This window comes from Colias eurytheme, chromosome 9 (assembly GCF_061535395.1).
Source record: "Colias eurytheme isolate Ceu_HAF_F1 chromosome 9, ilColEury1 Martin Lab GWU primary, whole genome shotgun sequence".
In the NCBI taxonomy this organism is placed as follows: domain Eukaryota; kingdom Metazoa; phylum Arthropoda; class Insecta; order Lepidoptera; family Pieridae; genus Colias; species Colias eurytheme.
This window is the reverse complement of record NC_142988.1, coordinates 1,686,407-1,701,102: the sequence shown is the minus strand read 5'-3', so window position 1 is coordinate 1,701,102 and position 14,696 is coordinate 1,686,407. Positions and strand designations below refer to the sequence as shown.

Sequence of the window (14,696 nt, the reverse complement as noted above, 5' to 3'; positions counted from 1 at the left end):
ATTTATAAACCTTTTAATATTCTAACAAGTAAACTAATGTGTTTTAGCTTTTTCTTACATATGCCCATTGAGTTACCGTGTACTACGTACTAGAGAGGCCATCGAAAGAAAGTAATGAAACTGTCAATCAATCAATCTTTATGTCCCGTTGCATCAATCCATTTTTCTTTTATGTTCGGGTTACTTGGAAAACTGAAAAAACAAACATAGTCTAAGCAATAAGGAGTTTTCTTAAAAAACTCCCAAGATGACACTTTAACTAATGGCGTCCATGTCATAATATTTATTTTTAGTACCTTTGTATTAAAATACTTAAAAGTTCTAGGTCAAGTCGTATTAAATGACAAAAAAAATCTATGCCTTTTTTTTCTGAAAAATTGCTCCTTCAAATTATCATTTTTCTGTTCGATTATAAAATCGATTAGAATCGAGAACTGTTGCATCAAATGAACATCACTAACCACAAAATTGGACAGAAAAATGAGAACAGAAAAATGAGAAGACGCTATTCATTGCTTGTTATCATACGACTCGATCTTTACCGTGCCAAGTAAAAGCCGCAATGTATTCCGAATCATTTCGTATGATTTGGTATCCGTGTTTGTCACGATCGTTTTCCACAGATATTCTTTATTTGATTTTAAAATAAATAGTGCATATTCTGATTAGAAAATTACTTACCGGTGGAAGGAAACATCTCTGCTAACTCGGCCACTCACAGCTGTGGAGTTTCTACAGTTTATAACGGCGTAATTCGGCATTTTACTTTATTCAGCTTCACGTCTTTCCTTGGCGAACTGCAAGCGCGGACTGAGTGTAGGCCAGCGTCAAGTAAGTTTCATAATCTTAGTTTGGACACGGGAAGTACATACACTCGCTTAGTCTATCTTGATACATGTCTGTGGGTAGTAACCATGAAAATATATATAACTAATACTTAATCTGTGGTTGAGATTTGCGTGTTATTCGTGACCGGTCACCGGTTCGAAGACCGATTTCGGACGAAAAAAGGGAAGTGAAGATGTGATACACAAAAGACAAAAGTCACACCACTAATTATTAAAAAAAAAAAACAAATATTTGACAGCTGACCATCAATACTCTGCCATCAACTGACACTTTGTTATTGTTTACGAAATTCTTGGTTGTTTTGATCACAGAACACAGAACTATATCGAGATAGAAGGAAGGAGTGTATGTACCTCGCGTGCCGAAAGGGCGATTTAACATCGTGTTCACAGATCGTGTTGCTCGCCGCGATCAGCGATGCTCACAATTCACATGCTCACTGCTCAGTCCACTCTCGACCGCTCTCCGTGTGTGACGTGTGACTAATGCAAATAGAAAATGGCCCCGTGCTCGATAATTAACTGTGCAAACACCACCAAAAAAGTTGAAGGTGTCAATGAAAATCTTTCCTTTCACCGGTAAGTACTTTTTACCCTAAAATATCTGTTATTACTTATAAAACAATTTATTTTTTTGCTCCGTATTAATTTCATGTAAACGGTAACGGAATAGTGCTACTTAACTACTTTTCCATTACGGCTTTAATTTTACACGTCAGACTGGACATGCATTGAAAACCAGCAACGAAAATAAAACATTCCAAACTGTCGAAACGCGAAAGGTTGATTTCTCATTTTTCTGTCAAAAGTAAGAATATAGAGTTGTACCCCACGATTTTCAGTGCCGATTTCTTAGTCGATTCAAATCGATACCTATTGAAAACCGAAAAATTATAATAATTATAATTTTTCTGTTTTCAATAGGTAAAAAATAATAATTATTTTTTAATCCTATAATATTATTGACGAAAGGGATGAATTTTAGTTATATCGATGGTTTAAAATATATTTACTATACTATTGCAAATTTGTTTCAGTTTTCCGAAAGATCCTCTCGTGAAAAATAAATGGATTGAAGCAACGGGTTGTAAAAACTGGTTTCCTACGAAACACAGCCGGATTTGTTCCATACATTTTCACGAAGATTCGTTTACTGGCTCATCAAAGTTTCGGCGAATAATCCATACAGCTTATCCGACTATAGATGTAGTGATAATGTCAAATAATGAAAAGGTACATCTATACATCACAATCATTTGTTAATTTCATTTCTCAAAATAGGATCTGACTTAATTTTTTCGTATCTTGCTTTACTAGCTGCTCGTTTAGCAGCTAATATTTTTTCACGATTCTTCTGCTCCATGGTAACTTGTCTGTAACGAAATAGATATGAGATAAACAGAAATTAGCTAAATAAGATTTTTCCAAAAAATAAATTTTTGGGACAAGCTTTTATTGCTGACTGTACTTTTCTTTATAAAACACTCATCTACTGTTCAAGATTTCAAGCAATTCCAAACACGAAGGGTTAATGTTTAGTGGTTGAGGAGTTCCTTCCGTCTCCCATCATTAGGTCAGCACCATGATACTAGAATTTTATATTGTCACCTGACTTGCACATGTATGCAAATGCATGTATTTTAATATTCAATTGCAAGATTTTAATAATAATAAGGGCGTAGGGATGTGACGACCCCATCGCCCACGGTTGGAATATCTATGGTCTACGTGACAATAGATATTTCACCCGTGCAGTCAGTCAACCCGCAGGACACCTTGTGGCGGGGTGTCGGGGAGTAGCGACCCCGCGGGAACCGAGCGCTCCCGGGGGAGGCCCCTGTCTTCATCTCCGGCTTGCCTTCACCGGCCGGTCGGAGTGAAGCCTGACGAGGACAGGACCCCCCCACCTCTGGCTTGCCTTAACCGGCCGGCCAGAGTGGAGTCGCGAGAGCTTTTAGCTCGAAGGGTGGATGCGAATCGTAAGTGGCGAGTGGGCACGTGATGCTGGACTATATTATGGACTATATTATAGGACATTATTACACAAATCGACCTAGTCCCACAGTAAGCTCAATTAAGGCTTGTGTTGTGGGTCCTAGGCGACGATAAATATAATATTATAAATACATATACAGGGTGTCCCACTTTCGGTATACTAAGCGCAAAGGGACTTGTAGTTTTGCATACGCTGAGTACGTAAAAAATAATTATAAAATTCCAGACGCATTTTTTTTTTAAATAGAGAAATTCTTAAAATTCCATGTGTACACCCCCAACAAGCAAACCGCCCAACTTTGCCACCCGCATGTGAGCTATCGTTTAAGATTATGTTTTCATAGACAAAATACTCACATTAGCGAAGCGGTATATGCCGGCTGCGCGAAGCTAGAGACGAATACATGGATTTTAAGGAAAAATTTAGCAAAAAATTTTTCGCGTAACTTTGTTATTTAAGTATTTTTTATGTGATCAGTGTATGCAAAACTACAAGTCCCTTCGCGCTTAGTATACCGAAAGCGGGACACCCTGTATAGATAATAACACCGAACATACATACATGCATACACACATGCATACATAAAAATTAACATACATTTTTATGTGTTTTTATTCTTCTGTCAAGGTCAAAATCGATTCCCAATTCGATTCCATTTAATGTTTTAGCTACCTACTTAGTTTCTATTTATTTTTTAGCCTTACAGTAACGATGGTTAAGAAATAAAAGGTACCTACTTCATATGATTTATTTAATATGACATGAAATACGCTCTAAAACTAAATTATATTCTTTTAAAATATACTTAATCATTATGAACTTACCTACTCTGGGGAGTCGCAAGACCAACGCGCGTCCTCTCCCGTCGAAGCCTGTTGGCTCCACAGAACATATATTATACTGGTTGGCTCACTGACGGACGCTCTTCTGATGCGATCGATAATACGATAGGAAACGATTCTTTTGACGTTGTGCACATCACTAAAAGACTCGCGTGACGTCAAAGTACCTACGCAAAATGTTACACCGTACACGCTCGGTTCTCATATAAATCGACGAACTATTTCCTTCTTTGTGTAATAATGTCCTATAATAGTTATTTATTATTTATTTATTTATTCTATCTCGATATTGTTCTGTGGTTTTGATTATTAACTACTTGAAGATGAAGACGCGTTTATTATAGCAGTATTACTTTACTCTATGTATTAAAGATCGCTTAAATTAATACAATGCAAACATACATCCTATCCTATCCTACTACCCTACTAGTCCTACTATCCTTAATCCTACTAATATTATAAATGCGAGTTTGTGAGGATGTGTGTGTGTTTGTTACTCTTTCACGCAAATACTACAGATTACAATGAAATTTTGCACTCATATAGAGGGTAACTTGGATTAACACATAGGATAGGTTTTATCCCGGAAATCCCACGGGAACGGGAACTATGCGGGTTTTCCTTTGAAAACGCTGGCGAAGCCGCGGGCGGAAAGCTAGTATTGTATAAACTATAAAGTCGGCGTAAAGAAACTACTGTGCATGCTCTGTCACTAATTTGTATCTAAACGTGCTTGTATCAAATTTTATCAGAAAAATAACATTAAATATGCCAAATTGTGCAATCTTTATTTGTAAAAACTCTTCCAAAAGAGTTGGTCGAGACAATGGAGACGTTTCATTTCATCAGTAAAGACTTAAAACATTTTACACGAAAATTTTGTAGCAAATAAAAGTCATATTATATTCTATCACTCGTAACTGGAACTTGGAAGCTGAAAAATGTTTTTAGAATAGTCTTTATTGAAATGCACAGTCCTTACTCTGCAGATGTATTTTTCAGTTTTCTTATAGACCCAAAAACAAAAGTAAAATGGATAGAAGCAACAGGTAATAAAAATTGGTCTCCCACGAAGTTCAGTACTATTTGCTCCATTCATTTTAATGATGATGATTTTGTTTAAACCAAAAAATTCAGTCATTTTTGAAGTGAAACTTCTTTATCGGGGTTGGAAAAAAATTTAGTGTAACATTTTTCGTTACGCGTGTTATTTTTCCGTTACGCGCCATCTTTTTCTTATCCCTACCATGCGTGATTCGACGTATTTCTGAAAAGTTGCATATAGTAAATTATTTTTTGAAAAATAAGGTCATAAAGAAGTTTCACTTCTTACGTGTGTATACGCACACATTTTTTATGCACATGTCCAACAATTCTTGTTTTGGATACCATCACTAATGGCGAAGTATGTTATAAAATATACTTATAATTTAATAGCTTGTTTGTTATAATACTACTTATAAATTCTAGGAAAATATGTTTTTTTACAGAAAGTCGATTTTTTTGATAAATAAGGCAGAAATAAAAATGTCCATTTCATCTGGGTATTTTCCTACTACTTACCTACATTATGTTTTACTCACTACTTACATCTAAAAATTATGTTGTAATAATTTATGATATATAAAAAAGCTAGTATAATAGTCATTGGTAATAATCACATTAATTCTCTACAGGATGGTAACTCAACCAACACAGAAGAAGAAAATAATAATGGTCATTCACATCAAAAAAAAAATAAAAGACCATTAACACCAAGAGAAAAAAGATTATATGATTTAGTACCACACCAAAGGTTGGTAATAAAAAGATTTAGGGAACAGAATAGACGCAAAGCTAAAAGGATTGAAGATTTGGAAACTATAATAAATTATTTAGAAGGGAAAATTAAAGATCAAAACCTTCTTCCTGATTGAATGTAAATTAAAATTATTAATGATTTAAGGAAATTTCTTGGTTGTTTCCCTTTCATTAAATGTCTATAAATCTAGTTACTATATAAAAATAAGTCGGGTTTTCCTTCCTGACGCTATAACTCCAGAACGCACGAACTGATTTCCACGGTTTTGCATTCGTTGGAAAGGTCTCGGGCTCCGTGAGGTTTATAGCAAAGAAAAGGTGTCTCTGGTGGCGAAACGAAGTTCGCCGGGTTTGCTAGTTTCTTATACATATTTGAAAATTGAAAGTAGTTTTAAAGACATACAGTGAGAGAAAGCTTTATTTATTGACTATCTTTCTAAATAAATCAGTTAAGTAAAGCATTTGACCGTGTGGTGTATGATAAATTATGGGGCAAGTTGCAAAGGTCTGGTGTGTCAGATAGCATTATTCGGATTTTGAGGTTTTGGTATCAAAATCAACAGAATGTGGAAAAATGGCAAAATTCATACTCAGATACCTACGTTCTAAATTGTGGATAAGACAGGGTGGTTTAACTTCTCCTTTGTTATTAAAGTGAAACTTTTATTACATCGTCTCAAACTTTTTGGTCTGTGTAGCGCATGTCGCGTGACGGTCGGCTGCCGAGTAGGTATAAAGCAGTGTTCGGAAAGTTTCACTTTTACCGTGGTTTCATAAAACCACACAACATTTTTTTAATTTTATATTAATGACTTGATTGAGGAACTGAGTGCGACTCATGTCGGATGTCATATAGGAGGAAATCCTGCATAATGCAGATGACATGGTTCTCCTCAGCCCCTCAATCAGAGGACTCAGGGTGTTGGTGGAAATCTGTCAAAAATATGCAAGTGAACATGCGTTACTTTATAATGAAAAAAAAAAGCAATGTTTTAGTGTTTCGGTCGGGGCGGGGTCCTGGCAGCGTCCCTCCGATATATCTATGAAACAGAGTTGGTTAATGTAAATAACTTTAACTATTTGGGGCATTTCATTACCAGCACTCTGAGTGATGATGAGGATATACCTAGTTTCTGGCCACCCATAAATGATTGAATTTCGAATGTTATATTTTTTTAACATATGTATTATGAAGTCTCATAAGTTGAGGAATTAATGCCGAGTCGTACAACACTATTTTTTTGCATAAAGTCTTAGAAAAAATAAGAGAAAAGCGACCTAGAAGTCGCATCTTGTTGCACCATGACAGTGCTTCGACGCACACCGCGAACAAAACAGTCATTTTTGGCTTCTGAAAACATAGAGCACGTGACTCATGCCGCACGCAGTCCTAACCTAGCACCTTGCGATTTCTTCCTTTCCCAAAAATCTATGATTCAATGAGTAGTTCGACATTTACGTGGCCAGAAGAGGCCGTGGTTGCTTTCAAACAGCACGCAGAAAACATACCCTCGGACCAATGGTCCTCATGTTTCCAGAAATGGTTTGAACGGATGAAAAAGTGTTTTAAATGTAACGGAGAATACTTTAAAAAGTAGTCAATATAATATTAGACTAATAAATTGTTTTATTTATTAGTTACGCAATACTTTCAGTGTGGCCCACGTAGAGAGGGAGAGAAGAAATCTATCAGTCAGGGCAAACATGATAATAAGGAGATTTAGAAAATGTAGTAGGAATGTCAAAAAGCTGTTGTTTATTTATTTATTTATATTTAAGATTTTCCAACAAGGATACAGTCTCTAAACAGTCTATTACATAGCTTACAATTGAATACAATATGGTCTACTGCACCTTCAATAACAGGAAAATACAACATTACATTAAGTTAAATTCAATATGTCAATTTGCTGAAAAATAATATATAATTTTAAACTATTTTTTTGTATAATAATAACTAGATTTCCGCCCGCGGCTTCGCCCGCGTTTTCAAAGGAAAACCCGCATAGTTCCCGTTCCCGTGGGATTTCCGGGATAAAACCTATCCTATGTGTTAATCCAAGTTACCCTCTATATGTGTACTAAGATTGATTTAAAAGAACACGAAGGTCTCCACAAAATCACTTGGTATTACAATTATGACCATTAATAAAAATAAATATCACAAATAAGTTATAGTAAGCTCGTGATAAATCATTAGATGTGCACTGGGCAACGGTCGGCGAACGAATGACCCCGAGTCGTGCGGCGTGCGCGCGCGCTGCTTTATATCGGTTCGCCGTTCGTTATTTTTTTTTAACTTCGATGGTGGCGCCGTCACGTCCTTTGTGGTCGAAGACACAGATATGGTCTCCGAAGTAGGGTTTGATGTACAGGGTTTAGCAAAGTAAAAGAAACTGATAGTAACAATAGCATATATTTGAATACATTTATAGTATCAAAATTAAACTTATACTCGAGGAACAATAAATAATGAAAAGCAGGGACGATTCCACCGACTATTTGGACAAAAAAGATCTATCTATAAAATATCTTCACGCTGTTTTAGCATATTTAGCTCTTATATCCTGAATTTTGCTGCGTAAGCTATTAATGACACTCTGCGAGTCAAACATACCCCACTTTTTTTCCAAAGCATGCTTTTCGACGAACGTTAAAATAGCCATTCTTGCATTCGCATCTAACCCAGGCCTGACATTCGTGCCACTTATATCAAAAGCGTTAGCTCTGACACCAGTAAGTGAACAAACACTTAACGCACTTTGAGTAAAAATTTCCTCTAATAACTTTCGAGCTAACGCTTTACAGTCTCTTGCAGACCGCATGCAATGCGCTAGTTTAATAGAGTTTATAAATACACTGCTTCCAGGAACAAGTTCAACAAGGTTAAGTTTCGGGTCATCCTCACGGTACTTTAGTGTCCATTTGGTGTCATTTGGATCGTATTCCGGAGGTAATACAAAGGTTCGAATGTGACCACGAGTCGTTTTCGAAACTTCATTATCTCTATCCTGACCTTTCACATCTTTGATATCGTCACCACAATTATCATCCTTTTTACTACTTTTAGAGTCCACATCGTTATTTTCCTTTTCATCTACCTCCATACTGACATCAAGGTTTTCTTCCTCTTTCCTCTCAGCTAGATTTACTTCAGCTATTTGTTGAACCTCCATCGTAACCTCTTTAGAAGTCACTCCAACGACTTTGCCCTTCTTCAGTGCTCGCAAATTTTCTGATGCATTCGCAATACGTTCGATCACTTTCTGGGTTTGAACTAATGATTCGTGCATATCATGAGCGATCTGACAGGTTTCTGAGAAGTTGATTTTCATTGTTTGAAAAAGATAATATAATTGATCCGCCCAGACATCAGCCTTGTTCAATACAGAAATAACTGATTGATTTGCTTGTTCATGAGAGTTTGTACTATCAGCAATGATTTCGTCTGAACTTAGATCTGAAGAGTTACTTCCTTCATCATTATCAACATCTTGCGTCGATGATATTCCACTCGACGTAACTGCTTCAACCATCGGCGATGCTTCCTCCATAAAAGTCTTTATGGTCTGCCCTGAATAATTTGCCTCTACCAGAGCTTTGGGATTAGCAGAGGAGTCATTCTCGGCGCTACTTTCGGAGAAGCCATTTTGTTCAATACAGCTCGCCTTAGTCAATTTGTCAACGACCATGTCTTCTACGATTGAATCCTGATGCTCTGCTGAATTCGTACAGACAATCGATACATCTGAAGCATTCGTCATTTCACTATGGGCGGCAGGTTTGGACGTAGCACAATTGACTTCTGAGGAATGATCAGGTGTCTTCTGTTTCAACATAACTTGTGGATGTTTTCGAATAACCAGCGATGACTTTGAAATTTCTAGTTGACTGAACTGTCTATCTTCGTTGGTAGGGTTTTGAATGGCAAACGAGGTATTTAATCCAGTGATAGGATCCTGAATCAGAGGTTCGGGAAAATCAAGAGTAAAGGTTCGTAGATTTGGAATCCTGCTATCTTGTATTCCTTGAGTCAATGCAATGTGATGTAAAGGTTCACGATAAATTGATAATAGTTGGTTTTTTTCTGGATTCAGCGTATAATCACGGATTTGGTTTGCAAGCGTTGGAGGGCACTTTAAAGCATGAAGGGTTTTTCCCGTGCTTTGAGAACCAGGCCCTGAACTATTAACTTGGGTTTCATTATCCTTTTCTGGTTTTCGCTGAATATAGGGATATCTGAGTAAGAGATCATCAGAACTTGGTTGAGAAGCTTGATCTTGATGATCTTTTTTATAATTTGTCTTAATCACAGTGTTTTCAAAAGAAACAGCGCCCGTCAGATTCGATGATGTTAGTGTTCTCGATTCTACGACCATGTCTTCTACGATTGAATCCTGATGCTCTGCTGAATTCGTACAGACAATCGATACATCTGAAGCATTCGTCATTTCACTATGGGCGGCAGGTTTGGACGTAGCACAATCGACTTCTGAGGAATGATCAGGTGTTTTCTGTTTCAACATAACTTGTGGATGTTCTCGAATAACCGGCGATGTCTTTGAAATTTCTAGCTGACTGAACTGTCTATCTTCGTTGGTAGGGTTTTGAATGGCAAACGAGGTATTTAATCCAGTGTTAAAATCCAGGAACAGAGGTTCGGGAATATCAAGAGTAAAGGTTCGTAGATTTGGAATCCTGCTATCTTGTATTCCTTGAGTCAATGCAATGTGATGTAAATGTTTACGATAAATTGATAATAGTTGGTTTTTTTCTGGATTCAGCGTATATTCACGGATTTGGTTTGCAAGCGTTGGAGGGCACTTTAAAGCATGAAGGGTTTTTCCCGTGCTTCGAGAACCAGGCCCTGAACTATTAACTTGGGTTTCTTTATCCTTTTCTGGTTTTCGCTGAATATAGGGATATCTGAGTAAGAGATCATCAGAACTTGGTTGAGAAGCTTGGTCTTGATGATTTTTTTTATAATTTTCCTTAATCACAGTGTTTTCAAAAGAAACAGCGCCCGTCAGATTCGATGAAGTTAGTGTTCTTGATTCTACGTTGGAATGTTCAGGATACTCACTTGGATTTGAAATCGTATCACTTTGTGTAACTCTATCTACTACTTTCAGTTGATTGCTATTTGACGAATTGATTGTTTTTAGTGACGGACTGCATCGTTTTGTTGGTGTGGCTGGCACACGTTCATAATCTGAAAAAATAGTTTAATTATTATCATTGGAGATGAAAATCATAAAAGTTAATTCGCATGGCTATCAACAATGTAAATACTCACCAGTTCTTATCACAGCCAAAGATTTAGTCCTAAGCGTCGTATGAAATTTCTCTATGATGTACTCACAAGCATCGTTATAGGAATCTAAAAGAAATATAACGTAATTATTCAATCAAGTTATCAACGAGTTACTGATAACATCAGACACTGAAGAAAATAATCGGTAGAGGTTACTGATTGGAAATTTTTTTCTCAAAAAATTTATTATCGTTTTGTGGATAAGTATGATTAAAATCTTTCTAAATCTAAAACAAAGTTCCATAGTTATTTCAAATTTTTTTAAAGTATGTACTTAATTTAAATTGAGTTTAGATAAATTTACTGATAAATATCCAGTAGAACTTTTAAGGTAACTATCTAAAAGCATTATAATAGTCAAAATACTCTTATTTTTATAAATAGCTCGTTTTTCGTATGTATTAGTCCATTTTTTCATAATTTCATCATATTCTTCCAGATAAGTTTGTAGCCATAAAATATCTTCATCGTCTTCTTCATTAGATTCACTTCTAACTAAAATTTAATTCGAAAATGTTCATGACTTTTATAACTTGAATTCTACTAAAAAGTGCATTTTAAAATAAAACCAACTCTCTAATTCCGATCTTGTTATCACTGATTGTGCTTTTTCAATTATATGTAATAAATTTAACTTTTTAAAGTGAAACTTTTATTACATCGTGCATCGTCTCAAACTTTTTGGTCTGTGTAGCGCATGTCGCGTGACGGTCGGCTGCCGAGTAGGTATAAAGCAGTGTTTGGAAAGTTTCACTTTTACCGTGGTATCATAAAACCACACAACATTTTTTCGAGTATTACATATTATATTTTTCATACAACGCCCCTGAAGCTCTATCCTGTATAAAATGAAAATAAATAAAGAATTAATACTTGGTGACTAAATCAAAAAGGTTTCATGTATGTAAAGTGTGTATGAATTACTAGCTTTCCAACCGCAGCTTCGCCCGCGCAGTCAAAGAAAAACCCGCATAGTTCCCGTCCCCGTGGGATTTCCGGGATAAAAACCTATCCTATTTCCCGGGGTAAAAAGTAGCCTATGTCCTTTTTCGGGTATCAAAATATCTCTATACCAAATTTCATGCAAATTGGTTCAGTAGTTAAGGCGTGATTGAGTAACAGACAGAGTTACTTTCGCATTTATAATATTCGTATGGATTTAATTGTATTTTTAAATGTATTATTAGCTCAAATCTATTTTTCAATAAACAGACACTGCCGTGGAGTAATATTACATAAACAGCATACAAATTATGTTGTCAAAACCCCACTGACTTAATTTTTGTGCAACAAAATCGTCCATAATATTTTCACAACTTTTTTATCACTATTATTATAATATTGGTAGATTTATACATCCATACAGTAAGTGAAATACAACTAGTCACAATTTTGAATAGTAAATAATCCATTCACAGTGTACTGCAAACACAAGAGATGTTTCTCATTTATTGGTATTGCAACGCCATCTACTTAAAAATACCAAACATAAATGTTACCATGTATGGTATATGAGTGGGACAAATTTCAAATTAAATTATTATTTAAAGTTTAAATTAAAAGACTTCCAAAATTATTTTTATTATTTAATAATACTGAAGTTAGCCGTCAACTGCCAATTTTGAAAATTTTCATAACAAATCAATAATTATAATAAAAAGATGCTTCTAAAAATTTTCACTTGTAATTTGTGAAAATGCAGTTATCGGACATTTCAAAATTTTTAGAAATTATTTATTGAAAAAATTTTAATTAGAAAATTAAAAAAAAATTCACACTTAATAAACTATAAGTGCAATTATTTAGAAATATCTTTAGAGTTGCAATTTAATTAATAGAAAAAAATCAAAAATTTATAGACGTCTGCTAACTTCAAGCGTCATTGTAATTTTTATTAATTTTCACGTGAAATTTTTTGATTAAATTTTTTTAATGCCAACAATTACTAATTTAAAATTGTAACTGTGATCTTTTTTCTTTCACCAAAAATAAAATCAGTTGTTTTAACCAAAAAAAAATCAGTTATCTCAACCAATTCGCAAATGATAATCTCTACAAAAAAAATCGGTAGCTGCTACCGAAAAAAGATTGGTAACCTCTACCAAAAAAAAAATTAGTAACCTCTACCGATTATTTTTTCAATGCATTTTGGTATGATAACTTACTTATAACTCAATGTATTCACGATTAAGCATCTAAAAAGTACTCACATGCTTCAACTTTTACAATTGCCACGTAGAGTTTCCATTTGTCTAAAGGTTCCTCACAGTTCATAATTCGCATTTTAGTTATCGATGGGGGTTCATCAGGATATGCAACTATACTCTTTCTATCTGTCACTCTGCGGACCCGTATCCAGGAGCGAGGTATACAAACATAGTCACCAATATCTCCACACGGTAACCGATGCAAAAATTGGACCACCACGTATGGGCACCTATCAACAAAATTTGCCTGGAAACGTAAATACATGTATGTTAGTAACAATGAAAATTCTCATTGAGGCCAAACAAATGACGCGCCTGTGTTTTTCTGGTCATGTAACCTTGATCTCACTCCCTCGAAGGGCATCAGCATAAAACTCAGTTAAATGAGAAACAAATAGATTTCTTAAATTTTAAACAACTGATTCTTACCTTCATTTTAGCGTGTCTGTCAGCTGTCTCTTGATGGCAATATCAACACGATATCCAAGGAGAATACAAATACTACGTAGGTAAACGATATCAATAATTAGAGTCCATACTTCCTCTGTGTTCCTTTCCAAATTCCAGTTTCCACCCATTTTTCCACCTACGATGATTCCTGTGACACTTCATCGTGTTCCCAATTTAACGTATTTTATGTTTAAAAAGCAAAAATAATTTTAGTGCATAATATTTTTATTTTATGGCGGCATTATTACCAAAAATATAAAAATGAAACATCATAAGCTTATAAAATAAAAACAGTATTGTTTAGTTTAATATAATGAAAAATAAAATAAAATAACACAAAAGTAGTAACTAATACTTAATCTGTGGTCAATCGTCTGTACGAGTGCGTCAGCCTTGTTTTTTTTTTTTTTTTTTTTTTTTTTTTATTGCAACCCCGGCAATGGAGCAGGCGACCCACTTGATGGTAGGTGATAGTCGCCGCCCATGACAGTTCACACCATTAGGGAACGTATTGCCGGTTTTGAGGTGGAAGAAGGCTTTTAAGGTGGGTGTAGGCTTTTTTCTTGAAGGTTCCCATGTCATATTGGTTGGGGAACACGGAAGGTGGTAGTTTGTTCCACAAGAGTGTGGTTCTAGGCAGGAAATGCCGTGCAAAACGCACAGTTGACGAACGCCATGCATCGAGATGGTGACGATGATATTTTTGTTTGTGCCGAGCAGTGCGGTGATGGAATTGTGCAGGTGGTATCAGTGCAAATAGTTCCTCAGAACACTCTCCGTTGTAAATGCGATAAAATACACATAGAGACGCAACATCACGCCTCAAAGCCAATGGATCGAGCCGATCGGTTAGCTCAGGAAGGTCGACAATGCGGCAGGCACGACGCTGAAGGCGGTCAAAGGGAAGTAATTGATACTCGGGTGCTCCAGCCCACAAGTGAGAACAGTACTCCATGTGTGGCCGAACTTGTGCCTTGTAAAGTAGCAGGCGATGAGCTGGCGTGAAGTACTGTCTCGCTCTTGCGAGCACCCCGAGTTTCTTTGAGGCTAATTTAGCCTTGTCTTCCAAATGACCGCGAAATTGTACGTCACTCGCAATGTCGACACCGAGAATTCCGATGCTAGGCGTGGCTTTGAGCGGAGTATTCTGGAATTTAGGGAACACTGCAAAAGGCTTCTTCTTAGCTGAAAATGCGCAAACTTGTGTCTTTGAGGGGTTAAACTGTACAAGATTGTTTT

At 35.9% G+C, this 14,696-nt stretch overlaps 2 protein-coding genes across 2 annotated transcripts; one reads left to right on the top strand and one right to left on the bottom strand.

The window, feature by feature from the left end:
* Positions 1-1,347: 1,347 nt before the first annotated feature.
* Positions 1,348-5,602, top strand: LOC149905608 (THAP domain-containing protein 1-like). Its single transcript, XM_090105116.1, has 3 exons — positions 1,348-1,427; positions 1,886-2,081; positions 5,363-5,602. The coding sequence occupies exons 1-3, from the start codon at positions 1,348-1,350 to the stop codon at positions 5,600-5,602; spliced, it is 516 nt and encodes a 171-aa protein (XP_089961242.1).
* Positions 5,603-7,886: 2,284 nt separating this feature from the next.
* Positions 7,887-13,793, bottom strand: LOC149905607 (uncharacterized). Its single transcript, XM_090105452.1, has 4 exons — positions 13,547-13,793; positions 13,011-13,254; positions 10,783-10,866; positions 7,887-10,698 (listed from the first exon to the last, which is right to left on the bottom strand). Exons 1-4 carry the CDS (start codon positions 13,583-13,585, stop codon positions 8,021-8,023), a joined length of 3,045 nt encoding a protein of 1,014 aa, XP_089961578.1. The 5' UTR covers positions 13,586-13,793; the 3' UTR covers positions 7,887-8,020.
* Between the last annotated feature and the right edge of the window lie 903 nt (positions 13,794-14,696).